This window comes from Phlebotomus papatasi, chromosome 1 (assembly GCF_024763615.1).
Source record: "Phlebotomus papatasi isolate M1 chromosome 1, Ppap_2.1, whole genome shotgun sequence".
Lineage (NCBI taxonomy): Eukaryota > Metazoa > Arthropoda > Insecta > Diptera > Psychodidae > Phlebotomus > Phlebotomus papatasi.
The window spans coordinates 39,719,667-39,743,091 of record NC_077222.1 but is presented as its reverse complement, the minus strand read 5'-3'; the positions used below and the strand labels follow the sequence as shown (position 1 = coordinate 39,743,091).

General features: G+C 33.5%; 1 protein-coding gene across 1 annotated transcript in view; it reads right to left on the bottom strand.

The window, feature by feature from the left end:
- Positions 1–23,425, bottom strand: part of LOC129799686 (lethal(2) giant larvae protein) — a 35,960-nt gene that overhangs the window by 2,841 nt on the left and 9,694 nt on the right. The window contains exon 2 of the mRNA XM_055843819.1: positions 3,171–4,618. Within this exon, the coding sequence (XP_055699794.1) occupies positions 3,171–4,618 (1,448 nt within the window). The remainder of the gene's footprint in view (positions 1–3,170; positions 4,619–23,425) is intronic.

Below are 23,425 nucleotides of genomic sequence, written 5' to 3'. Positions count from 1 at the left end.
AAACAACTTTAGAGAATATATCAATGTAATTTATTGTGAAATAAATGAAATTTGTTGCGGAAGTTAATATAAAACGATAATATTGAGGAAATACCAGAGAAAAATGGCACTTCACGCGAAACTTTCGTCACATAACCTCAAATTTTACATTTTGAACTCAACTGTCGTTCAAATTTGAGGAGTTCAAATTTGAGGAACTCGACTGTACAAGGTTATTCTCCATATGCTCTTTAACAAAAATCAAAAAGCAGGTACGGTTTCGTTTGAATACTAACTCTGTATGTCTGGCAACACTTCTAAACTGGGTATTTTTACATACAGTAGACTCTCACTCAATCGGTTCTTTTTCAATCGGGCGTCAAATTTTGTTGACAATTTTCACGTTTAATTATGAAGCTAATTCGCTCAAATTCGCTGTAGTTCTTCCTATTTTATCGTGATTCTTTATAATTGAGCACTTTTTGTGGAATTTACAAAGGCTTTGACGCTCAATTCTATCGCTAAACCGGATGACATTTTGCCCCATATTCCCGATTGAGAGAGAGTCTACTGTAATTGGCTTTCAGTAGTGCTCACATCAGTTACTTTGTCTAATTTTGTTCAATTTGTTCCTTTATTTTTGGAACGGCGACAAATAAATGCAGGTTTACTATAAGAAGAATGGCAGAATCTTCTCTAGAAATTGTAATTTTTTTTCTCGAAATTTTCATGTTTTTGTGTGATTTGTAAGTTAGATCATAAAAAATTATTGAATTCATGGTTATCTTCCCTGAACAATATAATTTGCAAAAAAAAAAATTGTTAGTTATCCTAAACTCTTTTACGTAAAGCCTATAAATCTGCGCCAAGGGCTTTATTTACATGATTTTTTAGTTCTTATAATTTTATTTTACGAAATTTTGTGGCATTAATGCCTATAAATGATCAAAAATAAAAAAAAAATATATAATGAATTTCAAAGTAAAAGTAAATTTCAGGTAATATTTTCAGAGAAAATGAAAGTGTGCTATTTAAATTGTCCACACGAATTATACCTAGATTCATAAAATGACAAAAAAAGATGGTTCTAACAGATACAAATATTAAATAATTAGGGGAGACCGGGGTAGAATTAGCCACCAAATGAAATTTTTCATTGTGTTAAACTTGTACAAAAAATGTTTGTATGAGGCTGATAAATATTTCAATGAAAAGAAAGGGAAGTATATATTTAGTATAAAGAGTGATTTTTTCAATATTCCTTCGCGGGCAAACTATAAGATACCATTATCTAATACTATACGTGGCTAATTCTGCCCCGGTCTCCCTTATCATTTTTATTCATAATAGGCATTGTATTTTCTAAAAAATAAAGCATGATCAGGTATAAAGATAGATATTGTATCATAAATATCAAAATAGGAAAATCCCTGAAGGTGTGCTATTTATCTTGTCGCCACTGTATCCCACAAATACCTTATGGAGAGGACACTACCCCCAATTTGCGATCACTTCCACTGTATAATAATAACCATCATATATTGAATTGAATATCATATATTGGATACCAACACATATTGGAGGACTGTGAAGTGTATGCACAAGAAATATTTGCCGTTGGAGGTATAATAATGCAAAGAGACCTTGGTGATGAAGCAGCAGCCGTTAATTTCAAAAAGATCATCAGATTCTTGGAACGGACTGGACTGAGCAGCGAAAGGAGAATAGTCAAAAGTATATGGGCGCTGGTCCCGGAATCACCACAAACGAGAGTAGGCGCATTTTGTAGGTACTGCTATAAGATTAAAAAATTGCCGGAACCCAGGATGATAAACGCTGGGAGTCCTTGTAAAAAAGCCTCTATCCTTCCAAAAAATCGCTGTTTTGATAACCAATTACGCAAGAACTGCTAAAGTGATCTTGATGAAATTCGGTATAGGATCAGTATATTACTTAAACTTTTTATTTATATATACCACTCCCTCCTCCTACCCTCCATTCTGATAGCCCCCATACAAAATGAGAGCATTTTACCTTATAACTCCTTCCTGGGAGAAGGTAGAAAGCTGAAATTCGACATGGGAACAAAGCTTAGAGAAGACTCTTTAACTAGCATACCACCCCGAAATCTTGATTACAATATCAAAAAAATCACCACTAATGCCAATTAGATTATACAATTAGGATATGTTTCTATCTTTCACGTACCAACAGATCTTAATGAGGCGAAAAAAGAAATATAAAAAATCTAGAAAATGATTGTTAACTTTATTACTTATTCAATTTTTTTATTCAATCAAGCTCGATCAAAAAATTTTTCGTGAGGATTGTTGAAAATACTTCTTCTCAGAAAGGAGTTATAAAGTAAAATGCACTCATTTTGTATGGGGGCTATCAGAATGGAGGGTGGGAAGAGGGGGTGGTATAAATAAATAAAAAGTTTATGTAATACACTGACCCTATACCGAATTTCATCAAGATCGCTTTAGCAGTTCTTGCGTAATTGGTTATCAAAACAGCGATTTATAGGAAGGATAAAGATTTTTTTTACAAGGACTCCCAGCGTTTATCGTTCTGGGTCCCGGCAATATTTTAATCTCAAATCAGTATCTACAAAATACGCCTATTCTCATCTCTGTATAAAGATGAACCAGCGCCCACATACTTTTCACCTTTATTCGTTCTAAGAAATAGTTTTTATGCTCTAGAACCTTTCCTCCCTGGTAGAGCATTGGTCCCAGAACAAAAGTTGTTTTCTATACCATTGACATAAGGTTCCGTTCGTGGCGATTCCGGGACCGGATTTGACCATTCTTCTTTGATTATAATCATACAAATTTTTTTGTTCCTTTAAAAAAAAAGCCAAAATGGTACTCACGGAATAATATCTTGAAAGACTAAAGGGCCCCCTACTTAAGGATCTCGGATCCGTTTCTCAATGGCCGCATATGGCCTATGTCGGCGCGTGCCTCAAAACACAACAATAATAATAATAATAATAATAATAATTTTTCACTACGATAACCAGGGAAACTTGGGAATTCGTCGCGGGCACTTCTCCTTGGACATTGATCTGAGGCCAACTGTTTTTCTGTATGAATTATTTGACGATTATTTTTCTCAATTATTTCTCTAACGCATCCACACGGAGTTTGTCTCCTTGACTTTCTTATATGAAAGAGAAAACTCACCTCTTTTTCTGCTCATCAGTTTGGTCCTCTGTTTGGGAACGAGCTGCCCCTCTGGCCGGGCTGCCATGTCCCTCAGCTGGAGCAGGGCATGAGAACAATGCGAAGGACATCCTCCTGACACGAGCACCCTCGTGCGCCGTCAACTTGTACTTTGTCACTGGCTTCAACTGCGGCAGGGAGAACACCTTGAACTGCTCCTCTGACGCAATGAGCACTCGATGCGGAGCCATGCCAGCTCCTGGGAAATCAAGTGGCACCCCATTGTGATCCACCACGGCAATTCCCACCACAGGTGCTCGATGTTTCAGCTGAATCTCCTTGGCCAGCTGCGCTGTGACCATCTTCCGTTGCTCCGGTGGCAGTTCTTCGTCCGACTTGGGCGGCAAGTGAAGCACAAAGACAGACACGCAGCTGGAATTGGTGGCTGACCAGAGTGTGGGCACTGTTGAGTGCATATTTGTGATGTAGGTCTGGGCAAAGGCAAGGCATCGCACCATTGAACCCATCCCATCGTCCACTGGTCTGGCTTCCACCTGACGCTCAATGGGACGTGTCTCGAGGATGGGACTCGTGGTGGTTTGTCCAGCGGCGGCTGAGGGATTATTTCTGGTGGAACGTCCACGGCGGAGTCGCCTGAAGGATTCCCTGAGGGTTTTCTTGAAGGACTTCTTGCGCGACAGAGTTTCCCCTGCCCCGCTCAAATCGTTGGGATTGAGGGTGCATTTGTGCAGCACCGGATGCTGATTGAAGTAGTCAAAGAGAACCAGACCATGTCCTGTTCCCACTGCCACGAGATTCCACGCTGATTCCAGAGCAATAGCCGTAATTCCAGCTGGCGGAAGTACCTGCAGCACACTCACAACCTGAATACCCTCATCTGTGGTGTACGTATCATCCAGAAGTTGATTTCTCACGGTCAACGGATCATGTCCCTTCCACACAAAGCCATCTCGATCGCTCACCAAATTCATCGTAGTCACCTTCAGAGGCACTTCTGCGTGCAGGATATCAAAGCTGGACACGACAACTTGTCCAGCTGTTCCAGCCACCACAAGTGTCCCAGTCTTGGGACACAGAGCAACTTTCTTAACCGCCAGACGCGGATCGTCAGAATAGGGATCAAAGTTACCCGCTTTCCGGAATGGTGGCTCAGAATCGTCCAGCGGCTCTGAATTCTCATGCTGATGATCCACCTCGGGATCACTATTCCCAAACAATGGGGCTGTTTTGAAATTGAGAATAGGCGTGAGGATGACATCGCTGCAATTCCAGAATTTCACAGAACCATCCTCATGCCCTGTCAGTAAGATATCGTACTCTGTCACTTCACCGGACTCCTTGAATTTCTCTGGAAGACGTCCACCATTCACTGGCCAATCAATCAAACTGTTTGCTTGTTGTTGCTGTTGACCAGCAATTATGATCTTTTCATAAACCTCTGCAGTTACCTGCAAAAATAGCAGGAAAAACAACATTGTGTTGAAGCTTTCAAGTGATCTTCATAACAGCGATTCTTGAATGATCTTCCTGATCTTCTAGCAATACATTGAGTTTCCTAATGATTCTTTAGCACTTCATAAGTGAAACCCGAATTAAAAAATAGCTTTTGAGGTTATATTGAATCTAACTTAAAAATAAAGGTTCCTCACATTACAATATAACCTAAAAAATTGTGATAGAGGTTATGTTTTTTGCTCTACATTTTACCTTTTGAGCTTTCAAAGGAAGCTGCAAAGGATTGAGCAGTATTTTGGTAAAAATTGTCAGTTATAATTTAATTTAGTAAGCACACTGTCCCAGCGAGCACCAAATGCTAAGCCTTTTCAAATCAGCTGAAAAAATATATACAGTAGACTCTCACTCAATCGGCTCTTTTTCAATCGGGCGACAAATTTTGTTGACAGTTTTCACGCTAAATTATGAAGCTAGTTCGCTCAAATTCGCTGTAGTTCTTCCTATTTTATCGTGATTCTTTATAATTGAGTGCTTTTTGTGGAATTTACAACGGCTTTGATGCTCAATTCTATCGCTAAACCGGATGACATTTTGCCCCATATTCCCGATTGAGAGAGAGTCTACTGTATTTTCAGCTGAGTTCTGCTAACCTTGAAGTGACACTAGCGATCGCACCGGTAATTAGTCAAAGTTATTCTTTTTCCCCAATCGAGTGAGAGACTTTAATGAACTTGGTTTTTGTCTTTGCTGAGGTTGTCGGGATTGAGTAGAAGCTAAATGTAAACCCTTTCCATTATTACAATTTCATGATTCTTACAATAACCACATTTGACATTAAAAAATAAAGCAAAGAAAATTGAAATTCGAAAAAAAATTAAAAAATAATATTTATAATATATTTTGAATTATATGTATTCTTCAACCTTTTCCGACCAATTTAATTTTTGTATTATTTAATTTTATCAAAAAATATAAATAAATATTATGAATCCATTTACAAAAAAAAATATATATAATACACCTAAATTAAAATTGCATTGCCAAGAAATCTTGTCCGCTTATTTCAGAAAATTATAACCAAAGAAATTCTTGGGAATTTTCAAGATATTTTAACATTTCATGAATTCTAAAATCGAGAAATACTGAAAAAACTTCAGAAACTCATTTAAGACTAACAACATATGAAATTTAGAGCCTATATCATTTTCATTTAATGGTACAGTAGACGCAAAATAATTTACAACTAATTGGCATATTTTCCTGACTTTAAAGGTATTTAAAATCTCTTTTTTAGAAAATATTAACACGTGTCATTTTAATTTAAAAAATAAATCATCAAATCGAATAAATTTTTGACTTAAAAAAGAATATGTGCAGTATTAAGAAAAACAATAATTTGTTAATTTGCTATTATACCGCGATAATAAAAATAAATTTTGCGCAAAAATGCGCTTCAGAAAATTTATAATCCAAAAATGTTTTATTAGACCAATACAGCATTGGCCTAATAAAAATTTTTCTAATAAATTTTTTATAGAATTTTTAAAATCATCATTGAACTTACTAAGTAGGGGACCCACACCTTTTAAAACGATTTTTTAATGCTTCTGCAACTTTATTTACCATAAATAAGTTAAATATGTAGAAAAATCCAGTTTCGCAATCAATTACAATAGTTGTGACGAATGTGAACATAATACATTGATGGCTGTTTCAGGAAAAATGCCAATATTTAACTGCAAAAATTGAGGAAAATATGCTTTTTTCAAAAGAAAAAACATATTTTTCATAAATAATGAACAATTTTATAACCCCCGACTGAATATTTCCTCAAAATAAAATAATTCTTTTTCTCACGAAAATAATGACGCAATTTACTAAAAATGCAGAATTTTTGGTCGGGAGTATGTTTAATACTCCTATTTGACCATTCTCTATAGACAGCATACCGCAGCATAACTCCTATAACAATATAGGTAATAAAAATCGTGATTATAATATCCCCCAAGTTAATAAATAATTTCAGGGGAAATTCCAAGTTCATTTTGAGAGAAAAAGAAAAAAAAATGAAAGAGAAAATCTGCTAAATGGTTTCCAACGCCATCTACCGACAGTGTTTAGTTCTGCCATCATCCACCGCGAGCGCTAAACAGTGCCATTTTCATGTATTTGCTTAGCACTTTTTGTTCGAGAGCTGCTGACTGGCCAGCAGACCGATTCAGCAAAAAAATGCTGAAAATGCTATTTTTTCTGCTAACTGTGCTCGCTGGGTTGCTCGACGACTTCCACTTTCTTTGCGACTGTGGTACTTGTCCTCGCTCTCTTCATTATGGATCACAATTATCACAACTACTCAATAAAGTTTGCCAAAAATATTAAAAATAATAATGACAACATTGCATGTTGCGTACTAACACAACCTAACTTAAAATCAGTGTTTTGAAATCAACGGTCGATAAATTGTGGACTATAGAGCGATGGCCTATAGCGGGGTTCTACTGTATCTCTGATCTTCTAACCCCGATACAAAAAAAACCTCAATCGGAGAGAGCTCTCAAATCGGGAACGTTATCACTGAACGAGAGGATTATTCTTTTTTATGTAATCAAAATCATGACCAATACTTTTCTGTCGAAAAGATGTTATTTTGAAATATGAGGTTATGTTGAAGTTTAACCTTCAAATCTCAGGTTGTCGCAGAAACAAAAAAATCCGATTTTAACTATTTTCTTGGTAAAGCGTGGTCTAATAAAATGCCTAGATCCTAGAATGCTATCACTATTTTGAACACTTTAAAATGCAAATAAAAGTCTTGAATCTTTTTTTTTGTGATATCTACGATTATGATACTTGATAAATTCTAACCAAGAACAATATAAAAATCTTAATTATAGAAATTATTATTATTATTATCTAAATACGGATTATCAGTACATTGTAAAAGTTACACCTGGAAGTAAAATTTTAGTGAATTTGTGACTCAACGTTTCTGTCATTTTTTTCGAGGTTATGTTTCAATACACCCTCAAATTCTAACCTAAATTCTTAGCTAGATAAAAGTATAAGATACATCATTAATATTTTTGCAGATTCTGAATGAAAATTTGCAATTCAGTACTCTTCTTTCTTTTAGAAGACACATTTTAATGTAAGGAACTTTATGTCAATTTGTTATAATTATTTCTGGAAATTTGTTATGTTTTAAAGACAAAACCAGTAGAATGGCTTTATTTTCTGTTTTTAAAGGGCAATTTAAATTGTAACATTCAAATAGAACTGTTTTTCAACGGAAAATTCAGGAAGTTTTGCTTTTCATAGTTTTTGGTTATGTCCGACATAACCTCACATTCCAATACAATCACTTTTCCTAATAAAAGGAAAAGGGCAAAGTTATTCAAAAGTTTTTACAGCCCCCTGTATTGATGATTAAACTAAAAACTTAAAAGTTCTCGTCATTATTTTCCTCTTTTGAATAGAATTCCACTTATTGTGAAACGTGAAAGAATTCTCCTAGAACGCAACATAATTTCTTCATGAAATACCAATCGCCATCGACAGATCTTCAGAAAGTGATTGCATGGTGGAAGAAAATTCATAGGAATCTTTTGTAATATCTCTCTCTCGTATGGCGAATCAATTCATGATGTCAGAGAATGTTTTTAGTGAATCACGATCCACATAAACATTAAAGTGATATAAAAAGACACAGAAAGATCAAATATTATGATGTACGTACAATTTCTACACAGTTGGTTGAATTTTGGGACATTTTCATCAAGAAAACTACATCGCATTTTTTTCTTCCTGATAAAAACAAGACTCGCAGAAAAGGCACGACAGTGGTTATGCTCCAAAGAACATGAAAAAATTATCACATGAGCCAAACACATAAACATGATAAAATAATTTCATGGCAATATCTTTTTTTTTCCTTTTCAAGAAGAAACAACCAATACACCTTAATGAAGAATGTAAATTGTAAATTAGAAGTGAGAGAACGAAGGAGTATCGATGAAATATAAAATAAAAGAAATTAATTGCAAGAATTCTGGAATTCGCCAATTTAAGCGCGAGATTTTTTCTTCATTGGAAAGGTAGTGAAGAAGAAGAAAAAAAACTTGTTAACACTCTTAATGTATCGATTTTAGCCAGAAAATCCCATACTCTGTGTGTCACACTTTTGGCGACGACACACTTCTTTTTATGGATTTTCCCAACGTGTGAGGGGGTGTTTTATTGTTCCAATGATAATTTACATACATCATCTTTTAGAAATATAACTTTAATATGCTCATAAATATCACACTGTAATATTCTACTAATTTCTATAGGGTATAATTTAACTTTTTTGGTGCTAAATTGTCATCTTTATTAATGGATGTTGCACAATAATTTGAATATTCAAAAAAATCCTTGAAGAAAAACTATTCGTCTAAATTCGTAAATATTCGGATCTTTTCGATAACATAATCATCGTTTGAATCGGAAACTATGCAAAGGAAATGCATATAGCACAGTTGCTGATTCAACTGACGACATGTCGATAGACATTCCATCAGAATGTCGCTCGATTTGTCATCTGTCATAAGAAACAAAATGTAAAAAGACGCAAAAAGATTATCCTTTTTATAAACTTTGCATGAGATTTTTAATAGGGTAGGGTAAATTAAGCTAATTCAAAACCTGCTCCAAATGGAAATTTTTCGCTACTCCAAATGGAAACGTCATTGTTTTCATGATAAATACAGTACAAAATTATTATATTTATATATTTTCTATACCACAGTTTCATTATTTAGTTAATTTTGCTCCAAATGAAGCGAAAATCCATTCATATTTACAAATTTTAATTTGTTAATTTCTCAGAAAAATTAAAAGTGTACCTTATCACCATCGAATTTTTCATCGATCGAACATGTTTTCCAATGAAAAACACAATAAAGTGACTGTTGTTTATTCGTTTTGTTTAACATTTATGTCATATTTCTGAGTTATTTTAGTGTCTGCAAATGCTTCAATAGGAAACCCTGGAAATACGATTTTTTTGGAGAGATTTTCTTATTGTTTTAGATGGGAAAGGAGAAAAGACCAGGAATAAGTACAAATCCTGCACTCAAGAGCAACTCAACAAGGTTTTGGAAGCCTTTCGTCGCAGTTTCACTTACACTATTTGTCTCCAATTAGAAACTTTCCCTATGTCTCAATTTGGATTAATTTGTTTCCAATAGAAGCATTTTGCACTTATGTGTTTTTCTTGTATTTAAGAAGTTTTCAAATTATATTTAAAGAATTTTCACTAAACTGGAACATTCTAGAAGAGTCAAGGAGCAAATTTATGTAATATTCTTCAGATAAATATGAATTTAATGTGTTGAATCTTTTGTCAAAGTTAAAGCGTCTGGAAATGGTTTTGAATTAGGAGATTTACCCTAACTGTATCAAATTTCGGCACAGTTGCATGTAACGCCAAAGTCTTAAGTTTGAAATGTAAATATTTTTAATAAAAAATGATTTTTTCGTTACTTCCTTTTAAGGAATGTTGCTTGGAACCTTCTAGATAGTTTATCGTTTTTGTTTTCCCTAAAATAATTCTTAATAGATTTTAAAATGAACAAAATCTAGAAATAGCTTTGGGTAATATTTCGGCCATTTTGATTCTCATAGTTCCTTCTTCCGGTATTCTTCCAAAGTCTTTTTCAAATCATTTCTTTCGTCTGAGCGACATTTTTTGTTTTTTTTTTGTTTGTTTTGCATTGTATAATCTCTATAGTATATGCAAAAACTAAAAAAAAATCATGGAAATTCGGGGAACAAAAAAAGTGGTCGCAATTACAACCTGTCCGATATTTGGTACAATTCCTCTATCTAATGTAATATCTTATATTTTGATTTATTGAGCAAGGACGGGCCGAACTTGATCCATAAAAATTAATTAAAATACTTTAAAATATGGTTTCTTATTAATTCATTTTCATCAATTTGGCACACTAATCCGGCTTTTCCTCTCTAAATAAAACAAAGTTAACTAATAAGAATTCTTAATAAAGCTTTAAGTTCCGTACAAAACAAATATGTAGTAAAAATAAGATGGTATACTATAGCTCAATGATGTTTTTTGAGATAATACATAAATTATTTCTGCCCAAGAATTGAGAGGGTAAAATTTGGAATTCCGTCCAGTACTTAATGTCGGACACCTCCCTTAAAATTTGTTAAAAATCAATCAGTATTTTAATATGTAATTGGATTAATTGGAAAGTCTAAAAAGGAAAAAGCCGTTGTTTTACAATCAAAGAGTGGTTTGTAAGAAGAATTTGAAAACTGCATTGCATGAATATTGTTAACCTTTAACGCGGAAGTTGTAATTTTCTCTGAGAAGTCACTAAGATAAAAATAAAGTTTTTTACTTGAATTTTCCCCATAATTTGTGAATTGCTAATAAGTGCGCAGTAAAAATTGAAGGAACTAGATCCATTTAAGATGAATAAAAATAGAGAAAAATGATTTAATTTCATTTTACTTTCAAAACACCTTTTATGTTTATGCAATCACGGAAAAATTGCTTCGATGAATAAATTTTTGTTCTCTTGTTATATAAAATCATGTCAATGAGGAGAAAAATATTCTTAATTACCCCAAGGAACCGTTATAATAGCAGTAAAAGCTGGCAAGGAGGAGGTAAGCTCTTGATAAACAGGCCTTTTAAGGCTTCCATATTTCGAAGACCATTTTGTTTGACAGAGTGGATAGTTAAATCTAATGAAAGATAGAAAGGGACACATGTAGTGCTCCCGAAAGCAAGTGGAAACGTATTAGGAGGATTAGATATTGGAATGTACTAAAAAGTAGTTGAGTCCTCTAAAAAAAGATTGCTGGGCAACCTCGAGCTTCTGTGTAAAATTGCATAACCGTTTTTTAGAGGAACGCCCAGAAAGTTCTTGATAACTTGGTATCAGTTCAGATTCATGCAGGAAAATCTCAGCAATTTGTTTTCTACTGAGAGAAATCCGAAAAAGTTAAAATAACATTCCGGAAATGTTAATTTTACCCTCCTGAAGTATTGATCCGAAATCGGTCCGACTTTCCAATTGCTTTTATCGTCCTTATTAAATTTTTATCCGACTTTTGAGAATATGTTGTTTTTCTTATAATATGCAATAGTTTTTCTATTTTAAACACTTCCTAGGGTACCTCATGGCGCGAAGAAAAGGAAGAAATGTATTTGAACTTGAAAACTTTCTTAAGTGTTCGACTTTATAAATTTTGCTATATCATCAGTTCTAAATTCTAAGCTTTTACTGTTCGAACTCCACAGAGAGAGCAGTGTCTATAAATACTCGATTTTGATATATATTTGAATTCCTTACACCCTACGGAGTTGTAGTTTGGTAGAATTGTGGAAATCTAACTTTCGAGTTTTTTGACGTCACGCTGTTTGACCGTCTGTGCGGTCAGCTGTTGCCATCTCTAGAGGCCAAAAAGTTAGAGATAGAGATGTGCGACCTTTAGGGGACCCCCTATAAGTCGACCATGAGACCATTAATATGCTTCCCATTTTCCCCAACCTGTTTTCTTTCCCTTCAAATTCATATTTTTTCGGATTGTTCGAAAACGCGTCGTGCCGTTTTTTTTTTTAATTTTTGGATATGTTTTAAAGATTAGCCAGGCGAACATTTCGTCCTTATACGAAAATACCGTTTTATCATACTTAGGGGAATGTAGGCAGCCTTCGCACATTTTTTCGTGCTTCATATTCAGGACTTTTTTCTGCCTAAACTGTAAAATGGGCAGTGAATTGCACTACACCAATAAGTTCTGTGATCTTTTAGGTTTCTATGGATGCCTAGTTCACTATCACAGAATTGCTGTTTTTTCCTGGACAGGAAAATGAAAAAAAATATGACGATTTGTGCGATTCTTGCACCCGGGGGCAGCGTTCACACGATGGGGGTTTGGGTTCGTCATTGCTTTTTTTTCTCGAAATAAATTTTATCTACAATTAAAAATTATTTTACGATAGTTATACTGTACCCCCGTGAACTCGCGGAAACCATCACTGCACTAAAAGAAGATCTTTAAAACACCTTTTTTCATATTATCTGGAGCACTGTTTTTTCTTCCAAATGAATATCGAAAAATCAACTATGAACATGTTCACACAGCTCACACTGTCAATAACCGTCGTCTCATGGAGATGGGAAGGAGACTATACGCCTGTCAAAGAGGAAATGACCATGAATGTCTCATTGTGGCTTATGAGGCTTTAGTGAGGTTATGATTTTCAAGCCGGAGTTGTCTGATGGATGTGCGAACGCTCACACATGCAGTGTTTCAAACCACACACAGTGTAGTACTTGCGAATTTTCCGCCACCGTGAAAATAATTTCCCTCTGATGCAAAAAATTATTACGTAAATATCATGTCAAGTATACTCTTCATCCACTGTGTAAGTGATTTTTTTTAGAAATGAGTTTAACTATGAGAAATCAAAAGAAATGTGCGTCATCAAAATTACCCATTTTGAGCCAATTTTCTATCCTAGCACCTAGGAAAGAAGGGCTTGGTCGCCTATTTTTACAATGAAGATAAGGTTCATAAATACTTAAGGCTAAGAAATGCGGAACCAACTCTTTGCAAACAAAGAGAAAATTCGCATCGTTCGAAAGCTCACACGTGCGAACCCTGCCTATATTCCCCTAATAATGTTGTTTTTCAAGGTTAAAGGTTAAAAGGTTCTATAGAGAGCATTTATCTAGTAAATGGTATAGGGAGTTTCGACTTAAGTTAAAACGGGTTGAAAAAAATTGTTATGAATTGCGTACTATTGGGAGCTTAATAATTTTTGAATTGACCGTAAATGTATGCAAATATTATTTCACGCGGTTAATTTAAAATGCATTTGGCGTTGAAAATATGCCGAAAAATTGTCGGCGAAAAAAAATTGCATACATGACGGCGTTTCCGTATCTTATTACAAAGGTATCTCCTATAGGTATGCAAATTTTCTATGTCACTGGAGTGATTTCACGGACTTTTTTCGGTCCCGAAAATTTTTTTTAAAGCGGAACTCCCTGTATTATGTTTGGGCTCGTTGGAAAGATCTTGGGATTCTTGATAAGTCTGAACCGGTCCCAATAGTTTTTTCGAATGATTTTTATCTGAAATTCAATTAAATTTTTCCTAAACCACTTTGCGTGATCTTTGGAATGGTTTAAAATCGGCTGTGAATCAGTAAACTTGCCAAACAGAAAACAGAAGAAATTGTCCAGTGGAAAAACTTTTTGAGATTCAGAGAATCGATATTTCGTTCAATTGTCGTTCAGAGAATATTTTGGGAATATTTTTCAGGAAATATCGTTCAACAATATCGGCGATTGTCTCGAATATCACCAAACAAAATTTATTCATTAGTCGTAATTTCGTCATTCGGATCAACAAATGTCGTAACTGATCCATGCGACGATTTTTCAAAAACAAAAAGGGTGTTTACGTTTTAGTTACTGATAACAACAAACGATAAATCTAGTGACATTTTGAGAGAATGTCGTTTGACAAGTATGACAAGTCAGCGAACATGAAGCGCTTAAAATTTAGCAAAATTTTGCTAACATTCAGCAAATGTAAAAATTCAATTATTCAAATTACTGACAAAAGATCGGTACTTTATCACAAACTCTAAATTGTTGAGGTGATATTCAAGTGTAATTGGGTGGGTCTCATTCACTTGTTGCGATAAAAGAGACGCTTTTTCTGACTCATTGCAATGTTACAAATATTTTAATAACAAAAATATAACATTTTTTTTCACACACATTGAGGTATTTCTTCCCTATCTTTTCGGCGTTATTCTCATTCGCACAATTCGCTCTTGTGTGCATTGCAATCAAAATGATGTGTAACTTTTGCGATAAGAGTAGGTGAGAGATAACACGAAGCCCTACTTGTAAATAAAGCGTCTATTTTTTTTGTTCTCGGACAAATTTTTCCATTTACCTCCCAACACAAAATATCATAAAATCAGATACAGAAAATTGGAGGAATTTTCCAAATAAAAACCCCTTTTTCTCAAAAATTATTTATGAAAATTTTTTGAAAGAATAAGACAAGCTTATACAGTCGGACAGGAAATAGCATGAGAATCATAATGTCAAGAAAGTAAAAATTGAAGAATTGAGTGAAAATTATGAGCTATATCAACTTCCTATTGTCGAATGAAAATATTTATGTTACAAGTTAACACTCATTGAGTGGAATTTAACACAATCAAGTCATTCAGTGTCAAGAAATATGATGAAGAAAAAAAAACATTGAATACAATAATAAAATAAATTCTGCAAACTATAACAATAGAAATTGATTATGATATAGAAATTATACGCATGTATTCAGATGGTTCTGTAATTGTGGGAAACAATGTATAATTATTGCACGACAAAATCTTTTCTTTAAACTTCTCTGGATTTTTTTCCATCAATTCTTTGTCTTTTTTTTGTTGTTGTTCATTCGCTCCGTGAAACGTGACTTTTGTGGCAGAGAACGCAAATGAAATAGAGACTCACTCTAAACAAAAATTGCTCATCTCTTCAGTTGTGATGATTTTCGGAGGGTATAGAATAGTGTGGAATGGAACTGTTTGTGGTCGTTGATCTTGTCGGATAATTTTCATTGTAAAACCGATCAAAATGGGAGAGTGAATGAGGGGCGGAGAAGGTGGAGAAAGAAGTGATTTCTACACACACACACTACATATTGGGTTTCCGCAAGTGAATTTGTGAGACGATGACACAATCAAATCTATGCAAACTATAGAGATTAGTCACCACAATACTCAAAATTCTGAGAATCTACTGCAGGAAAGGCAATGAGGTCAAACTACGGTCGTAGCATATTTCTGGAAAAATGTAAAAAATAGCGACAATTTTTAGTACCTGTTTGTACTAAACCATATCTTTGCAGTGTTTGTCATAATTTAATTTAGTTCACAGCCATGAATAGAACATTAAGATGCCAGTGCCAGTGTCAAAACAATTTAGTACAGGAAAGTACTAAAATTGAGTCATTGCTAATTAAATAAGTGGATTAAATAAGTGGGTTAGTACATTACAGTTTTTTTATACTATCTAAAAATTAAACTAATTACGTTGTAGTACCTCAGAGAATATTAGAGGGACTTTTAAAAATATGTCTCTAGAAAATTTTCTTAAAGTTTTGAATACGAAGATTTTTAGAACACCATCCACTCTCAAGAATCGTGCAATTTTTATAAATATTGTAAAAGATTTCTTAAAATTTGTCCAAGCTTTTATAACAATATGGTAAGTAAAAATAAAATTGTAAAAAAAATCAGAAAACTCTTCAACTTATTTTTAGTACTCCTTGAATGTGTTCGAAATACTTAAAATAAAAATTGCAAAACCTTTCCTATCGGATTGTAAAATTTCGACAATATTGCTGAATTGTGTTGAAGTTAGCAGCAGTTAATTGAGATTTTGCTCTTAGACTGAGAAAAAAGAGGATACAATTAACTATTTTTCGTCATAACTTTAATACTTTTCGGGTGTAAAAATATATTAACACTTTTTAATGTTAATTTTACACCTTTTAAGGGTAAAATCAACATGAAAAAGGGTAACTTTAACCCATAATACACCTAAAAAGGGTAATATTTACACCGATTTCGGATCAATACTGCAGGGTAAAATTAACATTTCCGGAATGTTATTTTAACTTTTTCGGATTTCTCTCTCAGTGTATAAACAAACAAGAGAATTTCAATAAAAAATAAACATCCTTTTGTACTAAATTTCTTTTGCGAATCATTTGTACTAAAATTTAAATTGCTTAAATTTCATTCTCAAGCTATTAAAAAAGACATAAAATTTATATAATATCAACAAGACGAAATTAAATTTTCTTTAATATTTGACTGTTCTACCTTCACAAAGATCCCTCGATTTTTTATCTCCCTCCCAAATTTCTACCCCCCCCCCCCCCCCCCCGGGGAATACTTTTCTCAACAGATCCTCGTATTTCAGACGATTTCTGAGAAATAACGTCACGCTGTTCGTCCGTCCGGCTGTCGTGAGCTCTAGAGGCCAAAAGGTTAGAGACAGCCATTTGGGACGTTCATGAGACCCTTTTATAAGTCTACCCAAGGACCGTTATATGATCCTCATTTTTCCTACGCCCCTCCCTTCCCTCCCTGATTTTTTTTTTAAAATTTCTGTATGTGTTTTAGACGTTTTAGAGGTTATTCCAGCCTGATATTTCGTTCATAGATGAAAATATTGTTGAATCAATATTAATAAAAGTTTTTCAATTTTTTTTTGTCAAACTCAAAGATTGAAAAGGTTCTAGGGAGCGTATTTCTCGACTGAAGTGGGCCATGTTTGGACTTGCTGGAAAGGTCTTGGAATATCTGACAAGACTGAATCGGTTTTTTTTAACTTAATGAGTGATTCTAAAATAATGGTGCCATTCTTTTTTTCATTCTAATTTTTCTTCAGATAGTTTTTTTTTAGAAGTTTTCTGTTCTCAAATACTTCTGCATAAACGACTTTTCTTTGTGTTGGTTCCTATCACAACTGTTTGATGGTTTCAGAACATGGGGAAAAAAGTCGTGACAGAAATCATTACATAGAAAAGTCGATAATGTAGAATCTCTTGAGAAAATTAATGCGCTAAAAAATGTTCAGGAAAAGTGTTTCTTTTTTTCATTTTTCATGGGAATAGCACCATAACTGATAATGTTGTACAGTTGTACAGGGTACTGGGTGAACGAAAATATTGTCCATTTTAGATTTTTTCAAAGATTTTCCTGAACAAATGTTTTTACGAATTATCGTAAATTGCTGCTTGGTATAAGAAATGATAATAAATCTTTTCTGAGTGGCATATATCCAGCTTAGTTATTTCAGGTCGCCTTTTCCGCTTATCAAATCCAAGAGAAGAGAATTTCATGATAGAAAACACCTTTTGGGGTACAAAAAGTGCATTTCTCGTTAAGATATGGAAAAATAAATTGCGACATTAAATATAGAAATATTTTTTTACTGCTCGAATTCAGAGACAGAAGTTATACATTTCGCTTTTTTTACAACTTGCAACCGTCCTGGAGCTTAAACGGTAAAAGATATTAACTTCCGGTCTTCGGTGACCCCCAGTAAAAAAAAACATTATCTCCAGATGTTTTTTTTTCAATTCCTTCCCTTCCATGTTTTTTGGTTTCTCTTAAAATAAGCCCAATCTTTTTTATATAAAACTATCTCAAATGGGTATTTCTTTGGTTTATGGGTCCTGTTTTAAAACGAATAAAATTCATATAGGGTAAGATGGGGTAATTTGGAAACATGTCTATTTTGGAATTTTGAGATTTTCTCACTGTTTCAGATGGGCAAAGAGAAAAAGAAAGCCAAAAAGAAGTACAAGACTTTACATTCCAGAATACTTCTAAACCGGTAGGATATTTCAAAGTTTAGAATGAGACTTGATTCCAAATTGCCTCATCTTACCCTAAAAGCACATTTCTCTTGAAAAAAAAAGGTAAATAATATTCGGTCAAGTTGTAAAGAGGAAAATATCCTATAGAAATGTGATAATTTGGAATCTTTAAAGTCTTTAAGTTCGACAATTCTGTAACAATATGACAATGTCATATGACAAATTTACCTGTTAGATCTGGGAACAGAATAACATTAAAGCCCAAATGAGCATCGAATGGCAATTAAATAGGGCTCTATGTAGCGTTTAGTAACCAATACGAATCGGATATTCGATCAGTTCTTCCGAATTTACCACTTGCAAATTTTTAAATTTGACATATGACATTGTCATACTGTTACAGAATGCCCCTAATGGAAGCTCGTGAAAATATGAATGTTTTCCCTAATATCTTCATTATTATTTCTGCCATCATCATCAACTAACCTGATGGACAGGAAAGAGGAATATATCTGTATTATAACGTCATATTGAGTAATAAAGTCTGAAATTGTGTCTGAACAAATTTATTCATTTTCAAGAAGTCCAACATCAAAACAACCAATGCTGGAAATCTCCCGCAGAAACCGACCATTGTGTGAAGTCTACATAAATATGAGCTAACATGGGCACGAGACACTGTTTAGTTCAACTACACCTGGAATTAGAACTGACGAGAGGGAGAGAGCACAAAGAGAGGCACAAGACAATGATTAATTAATTTCATAGTGTTGAAATTGCTGTTAGGTTCACATTTTTCTTTTTAGTCGGCCAAACTTGTGCTCTCTTGTAAAGCATGTGAGATTTTTCTATATAAGCAATTCTCCCAAGAATCCAATCTTAAAACAGAAGCGAGATAGACAAGTTAAGAAAAAAAGATAGAAGTAAAATAGAAAAGAAACTTATATAGGCATACTGAATTTTCATTCAGATTAAATGGCAATAAAATGTAATTTATTTTTATGTGAATAAAATAGCGCGCGTTAAAACGAATGGGAGTTACAACATTTAAAAATCTTAAGCTCTTGAGAGAAAAAGGGTCTTTGAGATCAATGAGATTTCTTGAAGAATTTGCATGTTAAGTTGAACAAATTTCAGTAGAGAAATTCTTAGGCTATCGCACTGTTAAATCTTATTAAAAACTCTATAGCACTATTGCCTTTCATTTAATCTAAATTAGTAATGCAAATAGCAGGTGAAATTATGCATTTATTGCGTTTAAAATGACTCACTATTTCTTGCCCAGAACACCTCCGCTTTTGAAATTGAGTAATACAGTGTGTCTAAAAAGTGCAATAATCGGTGTGAAAAATACATAATACATGAGGGATAGACTGAATAAGATGATAATCTCTCTTTATTTATTTATTTTTTTTTCACATGTCTAATATTTAAACATGCGTTCTTCCCCATAGACGGTGACTAATACCAATTGAGCGTGAAGTGAATTAAAATCAATTTATATTATTTGACGAACAAATGTTAACGCAAATATATATCGAAACGAGGTGGTTGTAACCTCCAAAAACAAAATAATAATAAAAAATAAAGAGTAGAGGAGACTGGGGCAAAAAGTCACAAAACGGATATTTTATTTTTTTACAAGCTACCCTATAGTGCCCCAGAAATTTCTAATTAGTGTAGTTTTATAGGAAATTTACTGATCTACAACTTTGTGAAAGTCATTTTCCTCTATTTTGTAAGAAAATGCGTTTATCGAGCCGTTTTCGAAAAGGTAATTTTGTGACCATTTTCAAAAATGCTGGGGCAAATAGTATCACGCATGGGATATTATCACATTTTGATTTGCTTTATTACGGGCTTTCATAAATTTAAAAAAATAGCTAGGTGACATATTTTCATAGGAAATTTATTCCTCTACACCTTTTTAAAACACAGTTTTTACTATCTGAACGAGAAAAGCGCTTTTCAAGCTATTTTAGAAAAAAAAAACACACACAAGAGACTGCTAATCGTTTGACCAATGCAAACAAAAAGCGTCGAGATGCGAAAATGACGTTTTTTCTCGCCGTGAGACATCAGAAATTGCTTCGGTCTTTGTTACTTTTTGCTCCATACCTTTTGTTACTTTTTACCCCAAGTGGTCATTTTTAATAAAAGGATTTCTGGACAAAAGAATCTTTGTAAAATTCTAAAATGGATAGGGTAAATTAAGCTAATTCAAAACTTGCTCCAAATGGAAATTTTTCTCTATTCCAAATGGAAACGTCATTGTTTTCATGATAAATACAGTACTAAATATTATATTTATATATTTTCTATACCACAGTTTCATTATTTAGTTAATTTTGCTCCAAATAAAGCGAAAATCCATTCATATTCACAAATTTTAATTTCTTAATTTCTCAGAAAAATTAAAAGTGTACCTTTTCACTATCGAATTTTTTATCGATCAACCATGTTTTCCAATGAAAAACACAATGAGGTGACTCTTCTTTATTCGCTTTGTTTAACATTTAATGTCACATTTCTGGTTAATTTTAATTAAATTAAGTGCTAATCTTTATTGTTACCGGTACGTAAAGTTTTCAAATAAAATAATTACCTATTTCGTGAACAAAAAGAGTTTTTTCTGAAGTGTCTGCAAATGCTGCAACAGGAAACCTCAAAAATATGATTTTTTTTGAGAGATTTTCTTATTGTTTTAGATGGGAAAGGAGAAAAGACCAGGAATAAGAACAAATCCTGCACTTCAAGAGCAACTCAACAAGGTTTTGGAAGCCTTTCATCGCGGTTTCACTTACACTGTTTGTCTCCAATTAGAAAATTTCCCTTGTCTCCATTTGAATTAATTTGTTTCCAATAGAAACATTTTGCACTTGTGTATTTTTCTTGTATTTAAGAAGTTTTCAAATTATATCTAAAGAATTTTCACTAAACAGTAATATTCTAGAAGAGTCAAGGAGCAAATTTATGTAATTCACTTCAGAAAAAATTGAAGTTTATGTGTTAAATCTTCTGTCAAAGTTAAAGCGTCTGGAAATGGTTTTGAATTAGGACATTTACCCTAGTGGTTTCATATTCAAAGAATCCAAATCATTTAGGAAATATTTACCAGTACATCAATTTTGGACAATAAGTAGGTCAAAATTTATATCTGTTGTAAGCAAAACATTTGAAAAATAGGGCTAAAAATTTCAATATTTTTTATTTTCTGAATTTCTTGTTCGAATTCTAAGAAACTTACGACATTGAAGAAGGTCTATGGAGGCCATCTATGGGAAAAAATTTAAGCCGCTATCTCTTTTATTTTAGAAGATATTGAATTTTCAAATTTTCAATTTGTGACTTTTTGCCCCAGTCTCCCCTACCATTGGGTGTTTCATAAATTACAAACACTCTTTTTATCATTAAACATGAAACCGAAGAACATTGATTATGGAAAGTATATATCGATGATGTCTCCATTTGGTGGTAGAGTTCCGCTTAAGTAGAAATTCATGATAAGATTAGAGATAAATTTGGGTGCGTCAATTTCACCAGAGAGTGCTCCTCAATGCAAGAGACTTGGCGCAGTAAAGTGTGTGGGTGTTAATATTGTCCGATGAGGTCAAAAATCTCGCGCGATTCATTCCATTCTATACATACAATCGCAATCCAATCCACATGCACAACTCTTTGTCCAAGTGATAAAGAGAGCCCATCGTAAAGAATAAATATTGAAAATCTATGGAAATTATTGAATAAAGTTGGAAGAATGAGGGAAGGGCTCTCTAGAGTGGAGCATACATGAATCAATTGAAGAAATCAATGACCACAAATATTAGCTGATAAGGTGTTTTTTCTAACATCACTTCTACCTCTTCAATCAAGCTTTAAGAGACATGTTGTAGTGTTATTTCTTCGTCTTCCATGATTGAATGAATTTCCGATAAGTTTATATATAATATCTTCAAAAAGAACTTGTTCGAGGGACTCTTATCATCACATAATTCAGGGTTTTCTGTGACCCTAAAACTTTTTCAATTGACTTTATTTATCTTAAGATAAAGGTACACATTAGTTTGATGTTATTTGATTAAAAATGTAAGGACTTATTTAACTTAGCGATATTCTTTATAGAAATGGCTGTAGAAGGTTCCTATGTTTTATATGATCCCAAGTTTCGTAAGAACTAAATTTTTTCTATGTTTCTCAATAGTGATTAATTGCACCCAAATTTTAAAAAGTAAGGGAAATTGGCCAGTTTTTAAAATACATTGCGGGGTCACATTTACAGTACGCATCTAATATAGCGGCAACGCGTTTAATTTTTGATTCTATTTCTGAAGTTTTCAAAGTTATTGCACTGGCAGAAATCCGAAAATATTATTCCGGTAATGTTAATTTGATCGTTATGGCAATGCTCCAAAATCGGTGTAAATATTACCTTTTCAAAAAAGAAGTCCTGAAAAAGTTTTCACACAAGTTGAAACATTAAGTAAAAAATGTTGATATGGGGAAGCCTTTGAAGCTTCGTACTGTTGCAGCTTCGTAAATGTCGATTTATTTCTATTTTATAAAATAAATCTAACCCAAGGCCATATATTCCAAAAGCTTGCCTTGTACCTCACATTTCCTGAAAATATTGAGAGACTAGGCTTTTTTGTCTAGGTTCAAGAATCAAAAATAGAAAATGGGTCTATGTGTAATATTTTATGCATTTTATTATATTTCAACTTTTCGGATAAAAGAACTATTACAAATTATAGAGGGTTTATCATGGTTATTACGGCTTTTTTTACCAGAACGAGGCTGTTTTTTTCTGTTTTTGTGAGAAATTCACAAACACAACGGACCTTGGCAGCTTGGGAAAATCCAACTTTTGCAGCTTTGGAAAAGAATCAGTCAAATTTATTAACTATGTGATATTGGAGATATCACAGTTTTGGGTCATACCGTACAAGTCTCTCTGGAATATTTGACTCATTTATTGATACCTTATGGCTTAAATAGACTCACGATGATCTTCTAGAATATTTAGTCTGTAAAATTTGGCAGTAAAGGATTAAGTAAAGGAAATTTATGCAAAGGACATCCAGTCGATGATCCTAATATGGACTAGAGACTTATGGCTTAGATTTAACGCTTAAGTCATAGTTTGAAAAGATCTAATTGTGGCTAAGCCCAAAGATTTGGAGACTTAGCTAAGTCCTCGTTGAAACGAAGGTTTAGTGCTTTGTTAGTGGCATCGATGATGACGCACCCTTGCAGTGACACAGTGACACATAAAATCAGTCATTACAGAGATGAAAAAAGAAATATACACGTATTTAGGTAGTGTTTTATAATATTTTTAGCCAAAAACTGAGATAACAAAA